The 27,666-nt window shown below is 39.8% G+C and overlaps 1 protein-coding gene across 2 annotated transcripts in view; it reads right to left on the bottom strand.

The window, feature by feature from the left end:
* The window catches only part of KDM4B (lysine demethylase 4B), an 81,617-nt gene that overhangs the window by 5,397 nt on the left and 48,554 nt on the right, over positions 1-27,666 (bottom strand). For both annotated transcript variants that reach the window (XM_085312621.1, XM_085312623.1), the window contains 11 exons: positions 26,621-26,793; positions 20,631-21,145; positions 18,970-19,090; positions 15,541-15,719; positions 14,127-14,349; positions 10,735-10,811; positions 10,480-10,535; positions 9,835-9,943; positions 3,842-4,027; positions 3,556-3,720; positions 2,665-2,784 (listed from right to left, as the gene is read on the bottom strand). In XM_085312621.1, the coding sequence (XP_085168747.1) occupies positions 2,665-2,784; positions 3,556-3,720; positions 3,842-4,027; positions 9,835-9,943; positions 10,480-10,535; positions 10,735-10,811; positions 14,127-14,349; positions 15,541-15,719; positions 18,970-19,090; positions 20,631-21,145; positions 26,621-26,793 (1,924 nt within the window). The remainder of the gene's footprint in view (positions 1-2,664; positions 2,785-3,555; positions 3,721-3,841; positions 4,028-9,834; positions 9,944-10,479; positions 10,536-10,734; positions 10,812-14,126; positions 14,350-15,540; positions 15,720-18,969; positions 19,091-20,630; positions 21,146-26,620; positions 26,794-27,666) is intronic.

Here is a 27,666-nt window from a genome sequence, read left to right as displayed (position 1 = left end):
AAGGGTGCTGATCCCCAAAAGCATGAGGCTTCAGTGCTGCTTGGGCACTCTTAYCAGCCCTACGTGGTTGCAACCAGTGCTCCCGGGGATCCTAAAACAGCTACATTACATCTGGACCAGCACCTCTTCCTCCTACCTCTTCCAGAGCACTAGAGATTTCTGCTAATTTTTGTTTCAAACTCTGAAAAAAGGGAAGCTTTTCACTTGCAATAAGAGGTAGCACTGTATTTGGGCCAATGTGGTAATACAGACTTCTTTCATCTTAAACAAAATATTTTTACATGTCATAAGTAACAACAGCAGCTATATTTATATTTTAGCAAGCAGTAATAAACAGTCAGGTACAAAAAATGCTAGTAACTCCTCATGTCAAACCTTTTTCACTAAGCACTGATTATATCATCAATTATGCATCAGATGCTACAGGAATGTTTATTCATTAAAGTGTGCATATAAAAATGTTAAAACTATTAAAATTTAAGAGAATCTCATCTCCTTTGCTCAAGACTTATTATGCTTTCCTGGATAATTCAGAAAACCAAGCAATACAGTTTTATATAGGATATCAGGTTTAGACTGGGCAAACTCAGCAGGAAGAACACATCGGTGTTCTTATTGATAGTTAGGCTAAACCTCTGTTATAACACACATTCCAGCAAGTTAAGAGACAGTCATCAGGCTCAATTTTTTWAAAAATTCACACGTCTACACTTAGCACACAAAATTGAGGCTTAGAGACTTGAACTGGGAAGCTACTGCAAAATAAGACAGAGCAAATTTAAAATGCAAAAGCCAATCCATCCTAGCTTCCTATGAACACACTTATTTATATCAGAACTGCCTCTACGTTGTTAAATACAGACAGAGATGCATCGTAATAATAGAAAAACGTGTTGACATAGRAAACCAGTGTGGAAAGCTATTCATGCAGTTTTCCCCATGGAAAAGAGATTTACTGATAGGTAACTGCTTGATTTGAAAAACACAGACTTGTACTCTTCACACAAATTTTTCTGTAATCTGGCACTATCAGTGGAATTGCTTATTTCAAATTATTTTGCTTTTGAGAAATCAATGACAATTTCCTATCCTGTGATTAAACTGGAAAGCATGCATAAAAATAGGTCTTTATGGAACCATAYATTGTATTTATTTATAACCAGAGTCACCTCAAATCCCATCTTCTCTCAAGCAGTTAACATCYCTTATACACACCAAAAGGACTGTTAACTGACAACATGGATTATTGTGCTCTTTTGCACACAGATATGAAATATTCTATACCGAAAGAATGGAAACAAGATCCCTCCTGCAAACACACACAAGATTTGGGATTTCCTCTGCCTTTTACAATCATCCAGAGACATCAACCTCTTTAATATAACAATCCTTTGTCAATTCTATTCCAGCATGTGCTTTTCAGCAGGCTATGCACAAAGTCCACTTTCCAAATCCCCATAATTTTCAACTTCTTGGAACTGTTTAATAGAGATTTAATCAAATGACTGTAGTGCATCTTATAGAACCTTCTGTGCAGAAATGCTGACGCTGTGTACTAGATTAAATCTTCCTTTGCTGATTATTATGACCTTCCACAACCAAAATCCTTTCTGTGGAACAGAATCCAAGGGGGGGGGAGGGGGGAAGGGGGAAGAACAAGCTGCTACTTTTTTCTCCTTAAAATGGAGATGGTGACAGCATTATGAGACTAGACATTGAAGGCTTCTAATTCCTCACACAGCAGCAGCAGGACATTATTCCCACATGCTGCTGTTCCTCAGCCAGGTACCTTCCCATGACCAGAAGATTACTTCCCCCAAAGTAGTCTCCTGATCCAGGCTTTCCATTACTTTCTCTCAAATTGTAAAGGAAAGTTTTAATTATGTAGATACCGACTCACTGGGAACCGCAGGTCGTGAGCTCATTTAGCGCAAGCCACACAATAGCCACTGGAGAGTAGTCTGATTAGGTCACTTTTGACCTGGGGCAGATCAGAGCTCTTTTTCAACATTCCACTAACAAAGCTGAGCCATCAGCCATAAAACTCTTCTCCCCCAATGGAGGCGAATGGCCTCAACATGTCCTCTGTTAGGGGAAAGTTCCTGCTTAGAAGCTTCCTAGTACTGGCAAATACTTGGTGAGGGGACACTTGCTACAAGGCAAGGGAAAGGTATGATTTTTAATTGAGACAGTTTCCAGAGACTAAGATGTCTTTAAATAAGTGTTGTTTCTTTGTCTTCCTAAAGCTATTTACTTTCAAGAGGAAAGGTACTTCAYGCTAAATAATCCTGCATTGGCTTTAAGAGATCCTGTTGGTTTACTAACCTTTATTTCTTCTCTCTAGCTGGAAACCACACAATCATAAACAAAAAATKAGGTGTTTTTTCCAAGGTAAGGGAAACTGCAAATTATTTTTCATTTTAAAAGTAGACACAGTGTAGACATGGTGTATCTATCCATATATCCACACTGTGCCATAGAAAATCTTTAGCCCCGATCTTATTTTAACACTGTATCTCTCTTCAGTCTAGCAGCAGTATTGATTTTGGGAGGCAAGTTATCTCTTCATGAACAGAGCAAGCYTTCAGCATTAGTGAGCAACAGAATTCACGTAACAATCAGACACGTTGACCATGAGGTACATGGCAAATCTTCTGTACCTACCTGATAAATCTGACTTATCTGGGCTGCAATAAACTTGGCTTTATAGATGATTCCATCTGTCCACTGCAGTTGAACCAGCTCACCCTCTGGAGGGGGTCCCATCTGGATGCAATCCCTGCTCTGGAGAGATACAGTGAAGGAAGTCAGACAACCAACACAAATAAAGCTCAAGAACTAGATCAAGAGGTCTGTTACAATCACTACTCAAGTAGGTTGCCACCTAACACACTGACTGTAAGAAGTTTCTGCACTTGTGATAACTTGCAGTCATCTCAAACAAAACCATTAACCACAGAGAGAACAGAAATTTTTGCACCTATTTCTGGTGATGGTACTCGGTTCTAGGAAATTTATTACAAATCCCAAACCACTGAATCTGCTATAGCAACAGAAACAAGTAGGGTAACCTGCTCTGTTTCACACGGTGAACCAATGGTACAGCTAGGGAGAGAGAATACATGAGTCTTGACAAGCCAACCTTTTCTATGTTCTCTCTATTAAGYGCATTTCCAATCTTGAACCAGAAGTGTTCACAGACAGTCTGCTTTCCCCATGAATTAGACTTGTCAGTGGGGAAAAAAAGAGATTATTCAACCAAAACCTCCAAAAAACAAATAGGATGCAACTTAAAACAAACATTGCTTTCTGTTAAGTCAATTGCACATAGCAACAGTACATTTTTTTAAAGAACAAAAGTCCGGAATGAGATCAAGTCATAAACAAGAAGGACAGTAATGAAAAATAGTATGTGCTTTGTTATGCAACAGCACCTTTTTTTAAAAAAAGTATTTTTTATTTAAATTTGACTTTGTTGTTCTGCCCCAATGCACGCAGAAGGAATGTGCATCTTATGCTTTATACTCATTTATAACTTCACAGAGAGCTGCTTACAGTAATGCTTTCTGGATAAACGTTGTCACTGTAGGAACCATCATCAAAGTTTACTTCATAGAAAGTCTGTGTTGTCATGCCAATCACTTTACATCTGTAGTAGAGTCCATTCCGGTTCTTTGTGATCACAGTCTGACCAAGAGTTACCTCCCTCCGAAATGGGATCTGTGGCGGAGAAAAAAAGGGAATAATTACCAATCACAAGAACTGTGACAGAAATACAGGCACACAGAAATCGTTACACACACACACACAAAAAAAAAAAAAAAAAGGGGGGGAGTCTTACACTGTGGTTAGCTGCTTTGTGCTTGAAGCAAGTGATGGACACGACATAGGGCCAGTCATCTGGTTCCATGGGTACACCAGCAGCGTGCGCGCAGGTCACATGGAAGGAAGTGGAGCAGTGTTCATACGAGCACTGGATGCAGGCACCAGACACTTTCTTCATTCGCTTCCGACAGTACACACATTTCTGGAAAAGAAAAAAGAAAAAAAAAAACCAAAACAAAACAGTGGGTCAACATCAGGCAAAGACAAAGTCCACAATAACTTTAACACAGCATATTGACACCTTGTTACCTTACATGGCAGGAAAGTCTACATCACTAGCATTTAGAGCCCCGAGCCCAGAACCCACAGCCAGAACATGGGATGTTTCGTGCTATGAGATTAAGTCAAAAACTTCTGCAATCGCTTGTTCAGTTATTTATGTTTGCCTAGAATCACTCATAAACCGAGCAACTTCAGCAGATGCTAACTTATCACTCCCACGTACATGACAATTATTTTAGACTCCTAACCATCTATCAGTAATCCAGTCCTCCAGAACCATGCTGAACACTGAAGCAGACTTGAATCTAATTTCAGACTGTGTTCCCTGGAGGACTGGGAGAAACAGAGGATGTAGTAGATCAACATACATATCCGTATTACTATAGAGTTGTTGTAGCTTAATATATATCCTCCTTAGATTCATAAAATGTGTGTCTCAATTCAAACAGCAGCCAGATCTTCACATTACTAGAAAATACTCGCACTTTTGGACACAACAGAACATCGGATGGCTGTGCAATATTATGTTCTATTAAATTTAATACAATATTATCCTGTTAGATCTAACGAAAGTTGTACCATTGTACCAAACATCAAAATTAGGGGGGAAAAAAGGTATGAAATCCTTCAGGTTTTTTTAGAATGTTTTTCTGCAAAGTAGATCTATTTATTTCCCTAACCCAATTAGACACCACTTAGTGGGGACAGGAAAGCAATGAAGATGCATGATAGATCTTAAAACAGATCTAAACCAGTTTTTCAAAGCCCCCAAATAAAGTTTTAAAAAATCACAAGCCTTACGGCCCCCGCAGATTTGGAAGTGAGCATTAGGTGTCAGTGGGAAACAAGATACATTTCCTCCTTCCCTAACAGCACCAAATTCTTGTTTCCAGCCCCTCAGGAATACAGAATATCAGATTTTGAGATTAGCAATCTAAAAAGGCATTTMAATTGGGCATTTCACTTGCATAATACTCCAGGGTACTATCTGAAACATTTTTAGCTTTTAACATCTTTAAGTCTAGCGAAGCTGTCACTGATGGACGGCAGGACCTTACCTTACCTGAGGCTTAGACATGGCAAATTGGGGAAAAATGGAGACAAAGAACATGTATATTATTTGTTAGAATGAATGGYAATGTTTAAAATAGCTCATATAAATAAAACCCTGGGAGACATTATATGCCCATGAATCTGACTATACAGCTATGGAATTTAATTATTATAGAGAAAATCTTCATATACAAGGAAGGGAATAGGGGAAAGCAGTGATTTTTAGTGYCTATTTCTAGGTTACTGTCTCCAAAACACACTGCATTGGTTTGCTCTACCTACTCCCCCCAAGCCTGACTGCCTTCCCAAACCATCCGCTCATCTAAATATAAGTGTCCTATAAATATACTATGATACTATGAGTGACAGATTCTTTTTCTCTCTCTGCAGTGTCTGATATCAGAGTCCTTCTTCCCTTCTTCCAGGCTCCACTGCCTTTCTTGTTTACCTCATTCCCATTAAAGCAGCACTCAAAGGCAACATTACAAAACTCGTGACCTAAATTGTAAGATCAGTATGAATTACTACATCCCCTGGGATTAGTGAGCTAATGTAAGCTGCCCAAGATCACACAATAAGCCTAGACAACTCCCAGAAGTCCAAACTCATTCTGCTTCTAGATTTGAGCTAACTTAAAAGTGCCTCCTCAAAAGTATTAAGGGTAGTAACATATCATAAACTATCCAGTAAACGCAAAATAAGCATTGCCATATTTCAACAGTATGTTTTATTTGTGTTATCAGGGTACACAGAGACCTAGCTAAGAGCCTGGGCCCTCTGTGCTAGGTACAACACCCTGCCAAGACAAATAAAAGACCATTCCTCCCCCAAAGACTATTTTGCCTTTCCTCTAGAGCAAAACATGTAAAAGAAAGGGAGATGCCTTCTTCCCACCTACTCCTTGATTGGGGTCCATCACACATGTATATGAAATAAGTCAAATTCATTTCTTGTGAATTAACTGAAGTCAATGTTTACACCAAAGATTAATTTGGCCTTTTTACTTAAACTAACAAAAGCCAGGAAATTCAAAGTCAGGGCTCTAGCGTCGCCACAATGTAGTTTCTCGTATTTAATAAGCTATGCCTTTATCGCTCTGTAAACCATGTTCAAAAGCTAGATAAGCACCACAGCAAAGTGCACAGCAGGAACACGGCACTGAAAGCAAGTCAATAGCAATGAGATCTCATTATTAAACCGTCAATACCCAATTCTCCCGCCAGCAGGGACAAGTGCTGATATACAGTGTGCTCAATACTGCCTCTTCAAGGGAGCATTAACCCTCGAGTCTCAGGAATCTCCTTYTATTGATGCAAACGGGCTTCTTCCAAGCCTGAAGGATTAACATGCACCTAATGACGCCCTAGCAGCAGAGAAATTCCTCACAACCGGCAAAGGAGCCACACAAAGGGAATATTCAGAGCAAACATGAACAAAGATATGAAAAATGTGAGCTACAGTGAGACTGAAATACAAAACATGGTAGAACGGGTGAAGACGTTGAAGAGCTGGAAGTGTGGGAGATGGGACAGATGTACTAGTGCCAAGTGTTACAGCACACATGCAGACTTAAAAGAAATTTTCTGAGGAGGGGAGGTAGCAGAAAGAGAAAAGGTCTAAAGCACAGGAGGAAAATCTTCACAATACACRCACACCAGAGAATAAGATCACCGCTAAGAGTAAGAAACGGGCTGTCTCCCGCATGATGAACACCACAATTCATTTACTCCACTATGGAATGACAGCTAATTATTCCAAATTTCCACGTCATAAATAATTTACCCACAGAGGCCCATAATGCACCATTAATCTGGAAGCACGCCAGCTGCATTTGTAAAAATGATGCAGTGCACACAAATGAACTGAAAAGTCTATTCCCTAAAGGGGAGGCCCAGGGTATGCTTGTAGACCAGGGGAGACTGTTCAGATGGGTCACTGCAACTCTTTGATCATTCCAGCCCCTCTCCGTAACTTAAAACAATGCAAATATTAAAAACAAGAACAGAACATGCAAAAATAGTCAGAGATAATCCATACCCTCTTTCCTTCATTACCTTCATCCATTCACTTGAACTGCTCACAACCCTCCCATTTTTCCCTCTTCTGCTCCATCATGTTTCAGTGGCACAGGCCACCTCTCCAATTCTAGCCAGCACCACGCCGCAACAGTTAGATGAAACACCACCATTGCCACAACCGTTGAATCCAACCCCACCATCCCTCTTAGCCCCTTTCAATTTATTTTCCTAAATGCTGCTAAACAGTTCCAAAAAAAAAAAAAAAAAATTGCCACAACCGTTGAATCCAACCCCACCATCCCTCTTAGCCCCTTTCAATTTATTTTCCTAAATGCTGCTAAACAGTTCCAAAAAAAAAAAAAACAAAAAACAAAAAACAACTAAAAAACAAAAACAAACAAAAAACAAAGAACCAAAAAACCCCACCCTCAAACTCCTCTACAGACTTTCTCATTTGCTCCATGAGTTACCTGAAAAGTCCTCACTGCTAAGGATTCTAAAACTCTTTATGCTGCCCATAAACGTGTTTCTCTGCACAGTCATATTCCATCTAAGTTTCCTCTGGACTTCTCCACACAGTACACTATTTCTGCTGGCAGAAGTGTCACTGCCTTTACACTCTCCTCTCCAAAAGAGGATATATATAAATTTTTATGTTTACTCAGTTCATAATTCTAAAACTCATTTCAAGTTTTAGCTCAAAACAATTTATTCTTTCTTTCCTGCAACAAACCCCACTCATAAGCCACAACACACACAGTGACAACACCAACAAGCTGTGTTCAACAGATATCAGTGGTACAYGGTACATACTATAAATGCATTCACCATTAAAGACCAACAGAACAGAAAGATTTCTGCAATCAGTCTAAATATGATGGTTAATACCCAATGACATTCTCAAACATAGCCTAATGAGGCTGAAAGTCTACTCTTGACTTCCTAAAATTGTGCTAGCTCTAGGGGGATGCAGATATTTTCCAAAGGGATCACACTGACAGAAGCCCTGTACCTGTGTCCCGAGACACTCAGACAAGCCAGTATTGCCTACTGGCAGAGTAATGAAAAATCCTGACATAAATTAAAAACAAGGTCAGCGTTACACCTCCAACAGCCAACGGGAAAAGTCATTCTGATGTCGATGAAGCAGTGTGCAGTGACATTCAAGAGATAACGCTTTCCAAGTCAAGTACTTAAAGCCAGGCTTTTATGAGAATTGTGAACTTCTTGCTAACTCCAACAGAAGGAAYAGATGCCTGCAAATCACATCACTTGGCTGTGTAACTCAATGCACTTAATATAAAAATTCTCTACCTTTCATGAGATATGAAGAAAACTTGAGGTGCAAATGGAATACAGCACTGAAGAATCAACAAAACTATAAAGCTTTAATTCAGGAATGAAAATCAAGCTGTGTGGCAGGTCTGTGCAGAGGCTTTGGATGGAACAGTCAATGCTTCAGAACAAAACTCAGCAACAGTTTCACATTAATTAATTAATATAGAATCTAGTTCTATGGAAATATACGGGAGCCACAGAAGAGTTAAAAAAAAAAAAATCAAGTCATAATGTTTCCTTGTGAAGCTCCATTAAGCAATAGAAGCGAGTCCTGCGTAAAAGGATTTTTAGTTCATCGTTTCAAGCGCTGTTAATGAAGAGGATGCATGCTGGAAACGTCAGACAATCCATAAAGAACCAGAGCTGCAGGATTTATCACTCTCACATCACACTGCTCCATCACTCCACCTGAATAATGAATGCTTTTTACATTCACATTTGTGTACAAAACCCATTTGCACAACAGAGAAATAACTCTATAGGCAGACAGAGATTCTTCCTAATCTCTCATGCAGGCCCTGGCAGGACCGCCTGCACTAAACAGCTGCACAGTTAACAAATACATCAATGCTAGCAAATGTATCACTGCTAACATCACCTTCCTTCATACCCCACTCCCAAGTGACAGCCCAACCGACTTCGGTATGAAAAAAGCCACAAAAGCACAATTTATTTTGCAATAACACACTACAGTGATGGGGCATTAACTCACATGAAGATTAATTGGTCTGAGCTAATGAATCATCCATTACTAATGCCTCAGATGAGGCTACGTGCAACTAAATAACAAGTTGTAACTGGACTTTTAAGATCTTTAGAGTCTCACCTTACAGTAAAGGTAACAAAGAAATGTTTATTCATTTCTAGAAGAGATTTCTCAGACAAATAAATATTTTAAGGAAATCAAATTACAAATTAGCAAGTTAGCACATACCAGCTTCTTTGTAGTTAATGTCTCCCTTCATGCTGCTGCTGTGCAGTACTTTCAGTAAGGGAGGCTTTTGGGTAGCCTAGCCCCGACCGAGCGGTGGGTAAGCACTGTAAGCTCTGCACAGCATAAGAGCACACTCCTAGAGAGCAAAGGCAGATCAGGGAATCACAACTTGTTTGTGTGTCAAAGCTCTGAGATAGTACCTCAGAAGTCATCCAAATGATACTGCTCCCCGCTGCGTTTGTGGGAAATAACAGCAAGAATATCACCTCCAGTCTGTGCTGCTTTATGATTTCATACAATGTGTAGTATTTTTCTGTCTAGTTAAAGATCTTTTCTTTGCTCTCACTCACCAACACTCGCTACACAAAGACAAGAGACACCTACCAGCTTCCATCTTTGCTCTGGAATAGCACTGATATCCACAGGATGACGCTCTATTACATTAAGAAAACGGGCCTCAGGGACAGCAATAGCACAGATTATATGGATCCATCTGAAAAAAAGAGAGAGAGAGAGAGAGAGAGAGAGAGAGAGAGAGAGAGAGAGAGAGAGAGAGATCAGAGTCTACCATTATTTGAATTTCTCTTTAAATCTATAGTATATTTATGAAATACTCAAGAGGGCAGTTAACATTTCTCCAACTCCCTCATCTACCGCATCAAAGCATATTTATGGTGCTTGGCAGCCTTGGCAACATTACAAACTGACTGTTAATCATAGCTGCACAAGATAAAGGTCTYCGGAACAGAAGGGATCAACTTCCTTTCTTATGCATCTGCATGATGCTAAATGTTCTCTGAAAAGACTTTTCCCTGARAATCAATGGAATTTAACAGTACTTCTGCTGTTGAAAAGTCTGGTCCAGAGTGTAAGACAGCAGAGCTACAGGAGCTTACCCTGCCAATTTAGTGAGTGGCAGTTATGTCCATAACACCAAAACTAGACGTTATGCCGAGCATCTAAACCAAACTCAACACTAGAGTATTAGATGCAGTATGGAAGCACAAAATATTTAAAAACATCACTTACCGCCCATCAGTGGTCATCTGAAGAGCTCCTCCCCTGAGATTACACAGGCAACATTCCTGTAGTAACAAAACTACTTCAGAGCTGGACTGAGAAAGGCAACCRAGGGGCTCCTAGACTGCCTATCATTCTCTAAAACTGACTACCTAACGTCTGGGACACACACACACAAACTGTTCTCTCCCACCACCCATCTCTGCTGAAGTATCTAATTCCCAGAGTAAGTTTTCTTGAGTCTCCAGAAGAGCAGATGCTTACCGCTGCCCACGCACTGGCCGAGCACCGTGAACAAGACCAACTTTCATTCACCAGATCAGGACGTATTCCATAACAGCCTGAAAGAAATCAAGTTATGCCCTTCAGAGCTTTACTAACATGTACGTAATATTGACTTGTTGACTGTTCAGTTCAGAAGCATATTTGAAATCAAATGTAGCATTTGAATAACTCTATTTAACAGTCTAAGCTCAGACAAAGGTCAGAACAAAGTCACCCTCAGCAAGGGGAATTTGGGACTGGCAGGTCTTAAAAAGGACTATCATAATAGTACTTTCATCCTTCAGAGAGAAACTGGAATCCACTCATGTATCATTAATAGCTAAGACCACTGAATTTTAGCATGACCAAAGCACCCACATTTGCTAAGTGACATTACGAAGAAAGAGAAACCCAGTGACATTCCAAAGAAATTTAGAACACGCATTTCCAGTATTTTCATTTAACAATATCTAAATCAATATTAACTTCAGTTAAAAGAAAGTGCTAGAAACACTTGACTTTGTAGAGCATCAATTACTGTAATATGTAAGTACCAAATTCTCCTACAAGTTTATTCTTTGCAGCACCAAAATAGGAATGTGGTATTATTCCCATTATAAAGGCAGAAGAATAAGACAAAAAAGCCCTTAGAATTCTTTAAAAAGACACTGAGGTTTGCCACAGAAGACAATGGGCAAAAGGCATATAAATACTTTTGAAAAATTGGATCTAYGCCATGTCCCCAAGCTTGCAATAAAGCCAATACAGCAACATAAAATTAAACATGAGTATCACAAATTGCTAGCAGCATCCTAACTAACACAAAGTTCATTCCATGGCCTTAACCCATCCTAGCAGAACTGAATGTAAGATTTCAGCTGGAGAGGAAATTATTTTAACACTCAAACTGCTGAACTAAGCTAAAAAGAAGATATTCAGGAAACACTGAGGTTGCCATGATATCCTGACTTATAAAAATCAGCCACTTAAGCAGACAAATATTATGTCAAAAAAAAGTCAATAATATAGATCCATAGTTGTCTTCCACACTTGAAGTCTCTTCTTATCATCCAACAAATCAAGAAAGCAGATTCAACCCAAACCTAGAAAAGGGACAGAGGCATTGAGTCTAAAAAATCTGATCTGGAGACTGAGCTGAAACAGAAATGGATACCCTTAATTAAAACAGTGCTGGAGCTGAAAGCTTTGTGGAACAGGCTGAAATTTCAGCACTGATTTCTTGCTTCAAGTCCCAGCTAGGTGGATGTGGGATACAAGAAGAGAAGCAGTTCGGCTTACTGAACTCCAGATTTCAAGAGAAAAGAGATATGCTCTTTATATAAGTCCTGTCAGCACTTCAAAAGCCTAGAAACCTTTGCCAAATGGTTTTACAGCACGTTGCCAGGTTAGCCAAAATACACCTGAACACTGCAATCCTATAGTAAAGTCAAACGGACTCTTGGTATCAACATCAAATGGATATTGCAGCCCAGACGCGCAGCGACAAGAAAACCACCAGCCACTCTAGATCACACCAGACTGGAACGCCAAAGTTGAATCCTATCCTCAAGGGCCCAGCACAGCTAAAACAAAACGCAGAGTGCCCGACACCCTGTCCAAGAGTGCAGATTAACACCACTTTGCCCACATCACTCTCTTCCTAAGAGAGTTTCAATACACCAGTCTATAGAGGACGTATGGATGTACAAGACAGAGCACCTCTGGTATGACTGCTGCAAAGACCAAGACTTGTGAAGTAAGAAAGTCCTTAGCCTCAGAAAGTTTTTATCCTCACGCTCACTCTGAACCATATGCTCTTATAAGCCTGAAACGAACATATTTCACAGATACAGAACAGAAATAAAACTTGTATACTAGTTCTCCACAAGRAAGAGTTCGTGCTGAGCTGCATGGTGACCTCTGGTCTACAGAATTGGAACAACAAAAGTAATTTCAGCTGATGCAAGTCAAATAAGACTTCCCATCTGTCAAGATCAAACAGCTGAACAGTAATTTGTCACATCTCCTAGTGCAAGTGCAAATGTTAACTAGATGTCATAGAATGCACAATGAAGGTACAGTCTATCAGGATTAATCAGATCTTATTTTAGATATAACTATCAGATAAACAAAYAGACATATGTTCCTTTTTTGTAATCAAGTGCCATTCCTGCAAGCAGCAGCACAGACACTAATAAAGCCTACCTCAGAAACTGCTCCATAATCTCTGGTGCACACACAAACAATACAACCTTACCCAACAGACCAATATTGGAACAAATGAAAAGAGTGCAATCAACTCTGTGATTTCTGATTTATTACAAAAAATAAAAGGTAACATATATCCCAAAGGAACAGGCTCTTCATCCTGACAGAGCACCAAAATAAAAGGAGGGTAAGCCAATGTACTCATCACAAACACGATTTGCTATTTGAATGCTCTTTAGTGTTAAAAGAGCAATAACACAAACTGTAAGACTAAAACTAGTGCGCTGTTCCTCCCAACAGGTACAGCTAGGTTGCTAATGCTCTGCTACAGTAACACAGACATGGAATCTCTAATGCAAAATTAAATGCATTTTGGCATAAAACGCAAAAAAAATCTCCTTCCCATCATCCAAGAAAGTTTATCTGGACAACACAAGTTTTGAGAGGCACTGAAAAAGGTTCCTTTTCCTCAAAATACTCCAAAAAACAAATTACGAATCCATTTAGGCTGAACTCTTTGAGAAGACCAGTGTGTAATAGATGTGTCAGAGAAAAGTGGCCGATAATTAATGGACTCTCCTCTAACAGATACTGTCTCAACAGGAGCCCAACCTAGAGCTGAAAACATTTTAGAAGCTGATCTGCTGCAGTTTCAGCAGTTACTTAATTTTGCACAGGGGTTTGTTAACAGGGATATTCCAAAGCAAGTCTGGAAATGGAGGCTGTCTTACTACACTAACTGTATCTCTTTTTCCTTCCTTTGCTATTTCCCTTGGGCTGGTTTTTATAGTGCCATGACTGATCTTCACGCCCATGTAAGATGAGGATTTCTACTTAGTGCTCCTACATCTAGAGATACATTGCTATATTAACCTGGTTTCCTCATGCTCCAGGCCCATGAACAGAGCTTACRGAGAAAATATACACATTTTCTATGATACAGAGAGAAATTTCTGTCAGCCAGGAATATAAACAGTAGAAAGAATATTTGTATTTGTTACAGTTACTGCCRAGACAGACTCAAGGAACATACACACATACCAGTGTCAGAAAACGGAAGAGCAGGARTCACAGGAATAACAAGCATGTCCAGAAGGAATTTGAATATAGGCAACATGCAGACAAAGAAACTTGTGAGCTACTTCTGAACACACAAGTGCTTTGGTGAAAAAAGAAGCACTCACTAGCATGAACCTGCAGGCAGCACTTGGCACAGGATATCAAGAGGCTGGTTCCATCTTCCCCAATGTATGAATTTGAAGGAAGGGGCTCTGTATTTTCTCCGCTTGAGGTAAAGCACATCTCTGGGATCAGAGGCTTGGTCTTTTGTCCGCACTTGGAAAGGTGGAGGAAGGAGGTGGTCTCCCCTCCAGAGACGTGGACAGCCTCTTTATCCACCTGTAAGGACTTAAAAGAGAAAACATCATCAGATGGAATCTTTCTCTTCCCCAATCACAAATAATTTTAGCCTCGAAGACTTTTTCAAAAAAAATAAAATAAAAATCTTCCTTTCATCCACCTGACTCTACATAGCATACATAATGAACTCAAGCTCCTATAGTTTCTCACATATTCTCCCCCTCTGCCTTTTGCTCCTCTCAATTCCTTAGGCATGTACTGGGATTTGTAATTTAATTTGAAAGCTCAAAGAAATGTCAGAATAATGAAAAGCATTCCCTGTTTTTCTTCTGTAAAAATGTAAACTTTTAGGGACCAAATCCCTACAATGCAGCTGAAAACACCATGGAGGGGAGGAAGGGGGGAAAGGAAAATATTAATAATAGCAAGATTTCCCCTCCCCCTCTTCCATCCTTTTGGCATCCTTCCCTGTTCTTGCTGCAGAAGGACATTTCAAGGTTTCTGGTAGCAAACCAGAGTTAAAAACAATGGATTAAAACAGCCCAGCTGTATTCAGTTTTCCTTACAGATATTATACAACATCTAGCAATCCTGAATTGACATGTTGTTTTCGATCTGTATACTAAATCAAAGGGTTATATTGGAAGGTGAGGTGGTGGTTCTGCTTTTCTCAGAAAAATCTTCTAACAAATATATACATACACACATATCTTAACATGTGTGTGTCCTAGTAGGCACAGAGAGCCATAATTGGCTGTATGAGCATGCAAGGATAAATCCATAATTAATTGGACAAATAGCTAACTCACCTGATAAATTTACCTTTCTGCTCATCACATATCCCAAACCATATTGACAGTTTCCAAACAATATGTACATGCTTACTGAGCAAACTTCTGTTTTGTTGCCTGTTCGCAAATAATTCAGAAGTCCATGCACATATCTAAACAACACTGATTGCATGCYCAGCATGGTGCTGTTTCTGTTCTCTGAATGAGCTAGTATTTGCAGTGCAAAGATCTGCACATGTGATTTAAAATATGAAAGCTGAATGCCAGGAAAGATAACAGAAAAGGCTCTATGCACTGCCTCTGCCAGATCCAAAACACGTTTCTCTGGTGCACAAACCTCTATGAGCCTTCTCACTTTCTTATAAATGTCCGCATTACAACTTACACAGTAGCCACCCGTTCAGTACCCGCCATTGATCCATATATCTGCAGCACTGTCCGGAATTACCTGGTTGTATGGGTAAAAGAGGGTACAAACAGCACAGTATGGCTCACTCAGGGCAGCAGCTGCATTGAATTTTCTCTCAGCTGGGAAATTATGTGCTTTATTCTTCCACTGGAAGGAAAGTAAAGATTTCAAAGCCTCTGGGTCACTCACATCTTCCTCCCCAGAAAATGGAAATGTTTCTAGAAAGAAAAAAATCCCAAGACAATGGGAAGTCCTTAGTATAGGCAAAATGCAGCAAGGTAAGGTAAAACCACTAATGTTTCAACAATTCGAGAATTTGAATAAATAAGGACATTTAACTCATYGATGGTTCTCCACATCCGTATGTCACAAATACGTCATTAAAATGAATATAATCTCCACTTTATGGGCAGGGTAGCAAGGCAGGCACGCTGATGGCTTGATGAAACTGGCGAAGAGGAAAACAAAGAAAAGACTCTAGATTTGCTGTCTTCCTAACTCTGTCTGCTTCTTAGCCACAGAAACCTCCAACATCCTTTTATTAAAGTCAAGTTCAAAATGCAAGATGCAAGTGTAAAGAAATCCCCCTTTCCTTTCTCTGCCAGGAGACAGGCCTGTAATTTGTGGTGGTCTGTTCAGTTAGTCCAGCTCTCAGGCCCCATCTGTCAGCAGCAAAAGTCTCCTTCATCCTCCACAAAGCACATTCCTTACCTGTTCCTACACAAAGGAGTCTTGGCCATGAGATAACCACAGCCCAAGGTTTCATTTCACTTTTTGGCAGCTGCTGCCCAGCTACCTCCACCAAGCGCAAGCCACTGAGCCTTCAATTTACATTCACCACCACCTTTTCTTCTGTCAGGGCCCCAACAGCTTGTGCTAATTATTTTACTAAATCTCTGTTTTTACAAAACCTTTAAAAGGCCCTTGGTATTTTATGATTAAACCACCACAGAATCTATTCGTGTCAGTCTGGGGTTCCAAGCTTAAAGAGTTTTTGAGCACTTGAATACTACAAGTGTTCAAAAAATTTTCCATGCAAGACTGAGTGCAAATTGCTCACTGCACTGTCAATCTGCAAAGAGCCTAAAACAGCAGCTCTGGTCCAGGGAACTCAAAAACATCTTAGTGGAACATTATCCTCAGAGCCCAGCACATTAAGCCAAACTGTGCTTCACTGTTAATTRCTGGAAATACAGTTAATGTTTTGTTCTCCACAGATCTAAGCTTCCTCTCCATTTTTACCTCCCTTTTAAGATATTCAGACTCTTGTGCTACAAGAAAAGGATAAAAGGAACTTGTATTAAAAAGCTTAGCCCTAGGTGTACATATGAGATTTTAAACGCCCCCCCCACACTAATTTGAGACATATATTTGTCAGACAACATAGAAAATGTTTTAGTGTTTAATTAATCAGTCCTCTTTTGAAATTATGAACAGTCTGTGTATCTTTGTCACACTTAAAATAAGGTTTATTTCCTAACGTGTGTTTTACTTTTTACCTTAGACTAAAAATTGGTACTCGCAGGCTAACAAGGATTGCTAATACCACAGCCTTTTTCTCAATGCTGCAAAGGATTCTAGTGGAAAGGGAGACAAACAGAAAAAGCCTTGAAAGTACATGAGAGATAAGCATTCCTTCCTAGGAAATCACATTTATGCTATGAGCTGACTGCCAGTGCAGCTTGGATCAGRATCAGAGATGGCCCTCATAACAAAGCAGATTTACACGTGGGAGTGTTCTAGCTGTAACTTCTGCAAAACAGGCTTAYGTGTCCATACCTTGTGTAGGATACAACCAAAATTTAAAAAGGTATGATCTCGGGTATGTAGAGTGATACTTTCAAGAGGTCTTATTTTCAAGAAGAGCTTATCTCTCACCATTTAAAGAGATCTAGCACCTTCAATGACATTTTAAGCCAAAAGCCAAAAGCAAACTACGTGTTTCTCCAGAATTTAGTCAAAGCACATCTAGAGAAAGGCAAGGATTTATGATACCAGCAAAATCAATGAAAGCTGATGGGAAATAAGCATCATAATCTAGAGTGAAAGACTAAGAGAAAAAAGTAAATGAGAGCTGTATGTCATCATCACCTTCACTCAACCCCGAATGGATTCTAGGTTAGAAGTAGCATTCAGGATGGCTCCCACATTTCAAGACAGTTACACACAGGGAGAGAAGGCTAACAATTTGTCTCAAATGAATTTTAGTGTGGTGTATTGTGTTCCCTTAACTTATATGCTCACTYTTCCTCACTGCAGTCTCCAGATCATCCCTTATCCACTATTCCTAAAAACAAGGAGTGCAGAGAGTTTCTTGCATTCCCTGGTGGTGAACAGAAGAATCTATTTGATCAGATCTTGCCCAACAGTGCTGTAAATCACTTCCCAAGAAATGGCAGTTTTCACAGAAAGTTGTTCCCGAGACAACCATCAAGGCCCTGTACACAATCCAACAAGTCAAAACAGTGAAGAGAATTTGTCTAACAAGAATCCTGCAACACAAAGTTCATTGCAAGGTCTTCACACCCAAATAAGATAACTAGTCTCAACTGCCTTTCCAGGCTTCACTCTCCACCTCACATATGCAAGAAATCAAACACATCATCCSTAGTAAGGGGAAAAAAAAGGACACCAAAAGTTTCTCTAAAAATGAATGGATACATTCTCTAAACAGGAGAAGGGAACAGGAAAGAGGCTGTCTTGTACCCTTTTGAATATAAAGTTACAAATTCTTTGAAAGCAGGAGCTGGCACTTACACTTTAAAGTAGCTGCCCCAGTAAAAAAAGCTTTTCACCACAGATCTTTTAATACTGAGAGTATTTTATACAGTGGGTAGGACCCAGAGGTGATATATTACATTGTACTACAACAGCAGTGAGCTTTAAGAGTCCTTTTATTTGGTCCAGATTGCTAAAGCTTTGCAATAACTGGAGTGTGAGAAAGGAAAACCAGTGATGTTCAGTTAACCACTGAGAGACTCTCTCATTTCTGGATCTGCTAAAAGAGAAAAGTTGGACCCCAACATTCATAYGAGTTAAAATTAGAAAGTCAAGCAAAAAGTTAATTTTAACTTTCCCTATACACTTAACAGCAGACCTAATCTCCAACTTCCTCTGAAGTGAGCRGATCTAAATCTGATGCAATATCTAAAAGCAAGGTTTTACTTTCAGGTGTTATATTCTGTGAACTCTCCTCTTCCCTTGGCCCAAAATACTACCTTGTACTACTACYACCTTTTTTCTTCAGAGTAAAGAGGGTGGGAGGTGAGGAAGGGCACGTTCTAAGAACACATTTGTTTCCAGCTGAGTTACCAAAACGGGAGCATGCTGCACTTTTTTTTTTTTTTTTTAATCAGTTGAGTGTAACACTGAAAGTTTCAGTCCATGCAATTATGTTAATAGCCACCTTTAGCAATTTTTCGGATTAGACAGAACACACAAGCATTCTCTATGTCTAAGTGCACTCACCCTCGTCACTCGAAGTCTCCTGTTTAACGACGGACAACGGGGAGCGAGTTGGTGGTTTGCCCAGTGGATGACGGCGACTTTTCTTGATCTCCATCTTCATTTTTGAAAAAGCAGCAGCAGTCTGAAACAAAGCAGAACAAGTTAGATGGGAACCCCCAAAGTTTCTTGGYAAGTAAAGGAGAGATCACGGCACGAGAGGCCAAATCCTTCTCATAAAGAGGTCTTAAATTTATACAATGAACTCTTCACTGACTTTTTGCTGGAATCAATAAAGCTTCCCCAGCCAATTACTGTAGTAGATAAAGCCAGTGCTGTCTCATAAAATGCCAGGTAAAGGTAAACTACATGTTTTTTTTAAAACCGGAAGACCCTCAGAACAGTTTCAAGTCTGCCAGTTCCATTAGTTTATGTCTGGTCAATCACATAAACAGCTAGAAACTCTAGCATGGAAGTTATGTGCAGTAGAACTAGAAAGATTTTACTAGAATATCAGCGTGCACCTTCTGACAAGCATATTTATACTGTACTCACTACCTCCTGCGCTGTCCAACATTGTAAATATTGCATGTATCACAACCATAGTGGCTYGCAGTGCTCTCAGGTGAGAGGCACTTAACACATTACAAGCAAGTTAGTCTGTACTACCAACCAACAGTACGGCGTGCTTTGGTTCACAGTGTGAAGACAAGCAGCAGTGCTATTACAGCATTATGAACAAAATCCAAGTACATTCCACGTCATGCAGAAGTGAGCAGAGAAGGCATTGACAGCAGCCCATCACAGCCACAGCAAGTCCCTTAGCATTTCTCCTCTCTGGTCTGCAGCCATTATGCCTGAGAAGCATCCATGTAAAAGCTATTCTAACTGTGCCATGCCAGTATGACAGTGCACATTTCCCCTTCATCTCCATAATTTCTAACAGTGCCTCGCCATTCCCTTGGCTCTTTCAGCAGCATCATGCAAGAAAATAGAGCTGTATCATAGAGCTCTGACTTGCTGCTAATTCCTGAACATTTTCTTCCTTTCTCTTTTGGAAACTGCCCTCAGGAAAGCACTCTCCGAGGGAAGAGATGCCTGCAATAGATAAGATGTCATGGACTGAATTGTCCATGAAAAGTTTATTCCTACCAACTTTTCCAATTCTAAGTCTCATTAAGGAAAGGTTCCCTAGACAGCACTATATAGCAGGCCAATACCTGGAAGCCCAAAGTACATACTATCAATTGCAGGTTATCAGAAACAAGAGAGAGAGAAAAAAATTATCAAAATGTTGCTGTAATCAAAGTTCCCTGGGGGACTGATTTTTTACCCCCYTTAGAATGGTTGCTATCTGCCATCGGCCTGTGCAGTGTCTTCCTGACTAGTATCTGCGATGATCATTCCAGTAACATCCATACTGTTAGCAGGAGGAAAAGTCTCTATTTTACCTTTGAAGAAAATAAAGAGTTTGATAAATAAGCTAACATCAGTGCAATGACCTAGATGGACTGTACTGTGAGAGAAAAGTATCTCTTCCTGTAAAGCACTCTAAGGTGCAGCACAGTGCACAGTCCCACTAGAGGCTCTGGAACAATTTATCACTCCTGGTCATTCCAAGTTTGGTGTTCAACCTGTTATTTAAAATGAGCAAATCTCATAGTTGCTTCCTTGCTTATGCATACCTGTAAATCACTGACTGCTGTAGCAACCTCTGCATTTTCTGCTTCTGCATTCGCCTCCTCCTTCACAGGAATTTCCAAAGGGACCGTCTGTTCCCGCCATCCAGGACTCTTTTGTGTGGCAAACTGCTCAAATGCCTGCTGGCAGGACATGCGCTCTTTGTCAAACACCACCTTTTTGGTCCTTGGAACCACATAAAGCATGGGAATGATGGGTCGAGGCTTAAACTCTTCTTCCTCAACTGGTGCCTCTGAGGGCTGGATAACATTCAGGGGAGCTGGGGGCAAGCTCTTCTCTGCTGTGGATGACGTGGGTGCTGCTGTGGGTATCGGTGGCCGTGCTGCTGATGCCTCTTCTGCCAGTTGCTGCTGTGATGCAGCTGGTGGCATTGGGAGCGGCAGCTGCTGCTGCAGAGGAGGTTGAGGTGCTTGCAGATGGTGCTGGTGTTGATGAAGAAGATGCTTCTTCTTCCTCTCACCCTTTACTTTTGGAGGACGGGCTTTTACTTTGCAGTCACCTGTTTCAAGAAATAGGCAACATTTAACTTCTACATCAAGATTTCTGGGCATTTACTACTCTTCCCCTTTTACCAAAAAGCTCCATGCTGGGCTAACACGTTACATCACGGTCTTATTTGTCCATTCAAACAGGCAAACTGACGGCTGTAGATACCTTCAACTGCACCTCAGTGCTGACCTGGAGCAGCCTACTTTAGAAATAAAAGACTTGTGTCTTTTCTATGGATTCTTTAGTTCTTGGCTAGATTAGAAAGGCTGTTAAAATGAATGTTGTCTGTAAGAGAAAATACCTATCCCCTAGAAACTGGGCAAAGTACAACAAGACATGTAATATATTACATCAGCCCTGACTTGGACAAAACCAATCAGAACCCTAAACAAAAATGATCCTGGGCAAGTAATTCACAATCCCCAATTCAAGTGCCTAATTTACACAGTCAATAGCAACTGACTAGAAGATTAAACAAAGCAAAGCACCTCAATATCCTCCAGCTTTCCCTTTGCAGCAGGGAAAGTGCAAGTTATCAGAACACAATGAATTCATGCCAGAAATCCTCTTACTTCAAGGATGAGTATTGATCAAGACATGCATTTCTGCACCTAGACAACTTACTTGCTCTTTTATACTTAGACAAAAACCTAACCTGCCAAATATACCTGTTTTACCTTTCTTCCCTTAAACCCACATGAGCAGAGTAACACGCCTCTCCAGACCTTTCCATTCAAAGATCTYAGTTAAAAAAAAGTTATGGTTGCATGAAAAGAAAGGCTGATTCTGCACTTGGCAAAATCTGAAATGAGTATCATATCTGTATTTCAAGCTTTCTGTATAACTGGTTTGCCCTAACCTCCAGACCATGTTCATTTACAGCTCTCCCTATGCAAAAGTACAGCTCTTATCTCAGTATTACTGTGTATCAGCACAATCAACAGCCCTGGGATATGAGGAACAAAGGTATCCGAACCGTTACTACCAAAAGATTTCTTTTAAAGCATGAATCAAGTATTGAAGCAAGTCTATTGCAAACATCATGCAAATACTGGTTACTGAGATATGCTTTCCAAACACTTKCTCCATTCACCCTTCTTTCCTCCTGGCTTACTATCATTCATTTCAGCTGCACACAGTTGCAGCTCTCTTACATGGTAGCGCAAGGAAAAACTTTCCTTGAACAGACAGATACTTCCACTGAGGCAGAAACCACCCATAAAAGGCTTCCCCACCTCCCTTCCCAATGTTACCCTGCTGAAGGATGCCAACAGTCTGGTTTTAGAGCATCCCATGACAGTCATAAGTCAAATTCCTACTGGCCCTCGACTGAGCGTCTCTAGGTCAGGACAGGAGATGCCTTCACTGCTTGCCTCATTCCAGCTGAAGTGATGTATGTTCCCTTTGCCCACCCTTCTCCCCCTTCATGAATAAAGTTATCAGCTCACTCAAAGGAAAGTAAATAATAGATGCTCCACCGACAGATGCCAGCACTCAATTTGTTTCATAAGAGATTGTTTTCCACCTGCAGATGCTATGACTAGATGACTCTGCTCCAAAAGGTCACTTCCCCACTAATAGGACAGTGAAGGGAGGAAGACAGAGAAAGGCTGTTCACCCTAATCACGAAGATTTACCAACCTCAGCTTCCTCAGACTCTTCCAGTAAGGATTAAACCTAGCAGCCAAGCTTAGCAAACAGAAAATCAGATAGGCTATCACACGTTAATGTGGTATCTGCAGGAGGCAGGGGGGAAAGGACAAGGGGAATAATCCTATGATGAGATGAAGAAATCCCTGCAGAAATCTTCCAGTGGATGCCTGAACCTAGACGTTCCCCAGAAATTTGTTCTTGTGACTTTATTTAAATTAATTTATAAAAATGGCAACAAGTCCAGCCCAAATAGTTATTGCTGTACTTGCGTAGGCAATCCCTCMGATAAACTGGTTTGTTCAATCACAAAGAAAGGAATATTGAATTTCCTTAGAGAAACAAACACACTGAATGAAAGTCAAATTGGATTTCTCCCCAGTCACACAAAACCAGACCACATTTATTCGTTATATACTGAGAGAATTCTCTACCCAACAACAAAACAAATGTCATTCACCAGCTATGCTGACTTCTAAATGGGCTAATTTGACAGCAGCTGGCATGCACGACTTTGTTTAAAAGTTTTTGCGTTAAGATGAATGAAGTAGTTTGCAAGTTTATCTAAAAAATCAGAAGCCAGGAAAAAGTGAAGTGAGATCTGAAGTCCCCATCTGGCTATCGYGAAGATGTCTAGGAAGGAAAGAGATCTTTTTACGTATAAATAAATACAGTAGGTTAGCAGAGGTTAAGATTTTCACTTTCTGTAGCATTTTGTTACTTCTAGGATGAGAATACTACCCTAGAACAAGCCCCACAAGCCCAGGTTTTATAGCCTATATATTACCTGTGCTAACAGAATATGCTGACATGACTGATACAAGAGCAGAAAGCAAAAGTGGCAGGAAAATATCTTTTATTTGCTTCTAGAGGTTGTGTCCATTCAGTTATTACTAGCGCTTCACAAAACACGTTATATGTGTGTGTGGAGTGACAGTGACTTCTASAAGATTTCTGAAAGCACTGCTTTTTTAGTATTGTGTAGAAACACAGTACTAAAAAGTCCAGAAATAGCTTCCAGGAAGAACTCTAAGGCTATGGCACTGTTTTGTGACAACTTCTCCACCACATTAAACCTTCTCATCTCTTAACGACTTTACATTGCCTGCTTAAGGAACATAGAAAAAAGCAAAGGGAAGAAATCGGAGAGGTGTGCCACCCCCCAGATAGCTAATCCTTGAGATCCTGCCTCAAGTAAAATTGTCATGGAGCAAACGGTCATCTAAAAACCATTTGGTGTTACATACAAGCAACAACAGAAATAGACTTTTGGCACGAACTTGAAGTTCTCAGTCCTGATTTAGTGGTGTCTCAAGCACAGTATTAGTTCATGCAATTATGTACTTAGATTGCAATGGCAACCCTGAAAGGATACATGGGAATGACATTTAATGAAATGTAGTGGAAAGTAATGGGYAACTGTTCTGCAGTTAAGCATCTCATTGCTTCTCTTCATATTATAAAAAGAGAATTCTCCTGTGAGATATAGGGGCTCGTGGCTCAGCTCTGCAGGATTCTTAAAACGTACAGCATAGCAGATAACACTTGCTGACTCACGGGATACATTTATGCTGCTTAACACACTCGGAGAAGAGCAGAGCTTGAAAACTCACCTCTTTAATTTCAAGTCCCAAGACAACCTGCTGAGAAATTCTAAATGAATTAATACCAACATAATAAACTATGAACATAAAATTTAGTTATTAAAAAAAGGAAAACAAAATAAAACACTGTAAGGTATCTGGGTAAGAAATCCTTAAAACCTCAAGGTATTAATACTCAACTAGTCCAAATAACCAACATGAAGCGTAAAACTTATTTCTTTGAAACTACCAACAGTTACTTAAGATTCTAATTTTTCCTCCCCCTCCTCAAGGTCATCTTTGCCAGTGTAAATAGGAAATTCAGTCAAAATAAAGCCAAAGCAAAAGAAAAAGGCAGGCAGGCAGAGGAAAAGCTAAACTGCCATAAGCAGAGCAATGCAAACATGACCTGTTTTCTTTTTCAAGCTGAAACTATAAGACATTTGCAGAAGATAATACAGACAGTAGGATGCAGAAAAATAGAGAAGTCAGTGATATTTAACTGCTACATTGCATTAAAAAACTTGCCTATTTGCTAACAGCCACATTGAGCCTCAGACCCCTTTGAAATTGCAGTGCTAACAGTCTAGTTCCAGTGATGCTTTCTTCAATGGTGCTGAAAATAAGTTTGTCCCTCCCATGCAAGCAGTTAAAGAGTTTTAACATGAAGTCTAAGTGTATGATTTAGAGCCCATCCAGCTAGAACAGAGTTTTTCTTCTTTCTTTGCCATTCTGAGGATCTCAGATCTATCCTTGCCACTTATCTCTTGCCTCCCAAGGGACATCAGCATTTTCGGGCCGTTTAGTACACGCATTAACTGTTAAATTTGTACAAGAGTTAAGAGCACGCAGTTTAACACACTGCTGCCACTTGCAAGCTAGGGCAACAGAAATTAAATGTTCTCATTGTGCTACTCCTGCTCCATATGACAATACTTTCAAAAGCTCTTATCTCCCACGAAAGGAGGAAGTACACTGCCTAGCTCTTCCCAGAGCTTCCACAGATTTCCCGTAAGTCCATGACCAAGGTTAAGTAGTTCGCTGCATCACTCTTTTTCAAATGCAAAACAAAGGATATGTAATACATGCAAGCGAATTAACTAGTGTTTGTGAAACACTCCAGAGTGCCTCAGAACGTAAGCACATCATAAACATATCAACCACTTAACCACGCACGTTAGAAAAGCTTACTGCCAACAAGAATCGCACTATTTCATACAAGAAGTCAAGAAAAGAACATCACAAAAAGAGTCTCTAGAAAGATGCCTGAAGTCTTGCCTCTAGACTAAACATATCTATTAGGAAGATATTGCACATAAAATAAAAAACAAGATATTCTCTGTTTTTGCAACAGGCCTTCAGGTATATTTTGCCCTAAATCATCGTGCATACCAACAAACAGCTTCAAAGAATTTTACAGACTAATTTCCTAAGACAGAACTATAATATTAAGAAATATTATCTCCATTGCACAGATGTGTCAACGAGCAGAGAAAGGTTAAGTGACTTATCAAAGGTCATACATAAATCTAGCAACAGATCTGTGAAAAACAGCTCTGCCATTATTTCCAGCTCCTACTCCTATTCACCTTCTCCCAAGCAGTTCGGAATCTGTGCTAACTTCTTTTCTGCAAAAGAAATGTAAGGGAGCATGGATCAGTCCTTGTCACAAATTGGTATTAGCTTCAGCTACGCAAAGAAAACTGAAAATCTTCCCTCTTACAGAGGGTACTGTAGAATTGAGGAAAAACAAAGTTTTCAGTCAAACTGCATCTCCTACTCATGCAGCAGCTGTGGATCCCACACAACCAAAGGCTGACTTTATCCACAGCCTCTGTACAAAATGGAGAGGAGGAGATGGAAAGGGGTAAAGATTAATTACAGAAGGCAATACTCATTTTTCTTTTTCAGAGTAGGATGCAAAACGTATTTATTTGTTTCTTCATTAAATATTTAAAAATATTTCTCCTCTAATATATATTTTTTACAAAACTGTAATAGTTTTGGCAGAACTTCCAAGCCCAACCAAGAAAGCTATTTGGACTGAATTCTTAAAGAGAGGAAAAAAATCAATTGCTGCTGTAAATGATGGTGTATTTCAATAAGCACAGATTTAATGTTGGGAAAGACTCTGCTGATATTTCAACAGAAATAAACAACACTAGACAAGTTATTTACAGATGTGTTTTAGAGAAATAGCTTGCCGCAGACCCTCACTGAAGCAATATCCCTTCAGTGAGCAGGGCCCTCACCTTCTCCTCCCTCCACCACTTTGCTTCTCTCCTCTTCCTCTAGATCTGGCCCTCTTTTCAGTTCCTCTTTTACTTTCACATCTTCCAAGGCAGTTTCAATAGCCATGACATCCCCAAGAGACTTCTGATCCTCTGTTTTATGCCTCCTGGGTTGACTTCTTTTTCTGTGAGACCTAGAAGGACAGAAGTGTGATTTGACATAAAAGAACAGCCTTCAATAAATAAAATGATCACTGTCTTAAAGAGTTGAATACAAAACAAAAGAATCTTCTTTGTAGAGGAAATACAGGGTAGCTAACACCAGGCTGCAGGGCAGAATAGATATCTGAAAAGAAACAGATGAACCTTGCATAACACAACATTTAAATCCATTCACAGCAGCCATGAATTGCCCTGGCTTCTGGAAGAGCCTTTTCTTCCAGTACTAATGTAAGCTAATAGGCTATAGTTAAAATTATTTTAATTGTATATTAAATCTGTTCTGCTTGTATTTCAAAATGTATACGAAAATGTGTCTTTCTTTTATCCTCTGCCTCCATTCCAGCATTTTGTTTCATTCTGTATATGCATCCCTTCTGCAAATTGCTGGAAGCCTGCAAACCATCCTGTTTCTCCAGCTCTTGAACACTACCCAGCACTGCCAGTTTTCAAAAATATGGTATAATGAATACTTACAGCAAAATCAATAGACAGCCTGTGATTTTTTTTTAGTAGTAATTCACAGGGTCCAAGGCCCATGAAGAAGTCTAACTAAAAAAGTRCATATTAATATGATCCTATATTAACAACCTAATAGTAACACTATTCTTGAAAAAGGGTCAATGTCACTAAAACAAAGAGATTACAGTAACCACAGTGCAGAGGTAAATGGAAATTCAGAAGTCAGGATAATCTCTTTTGGATAGGAACCACATTTTATTTTATTTATTTATTTTAAGAATCTGTCAAATAGATCCTTGAATGCTGGGTCTAAGCCTAACAAGCTCTATTTTTCAAAAGAGACCAGTTCAGAAGGCTGCAATTTTTACCATCATTTTTAGCAGAGA

Source organism: Rhea americana, unplaced genomic scaffold (genome assembly GCF_003343005.1).
Source record: "Rhea americana isolate MKP2758 unplaced genomic scaffold, rheAme1 scaffold_369, whole genome shotgun sequence".
NCBI lineage: Eukaryota > Metazoa > Chordata > Aves > Rheiformes > Rheidae > Rhea > Rhea americana.
Note: the sequence above shows the minus strand (reverse complement) of the source record. Positions and strands in the feature narration are given on the sequence as shown.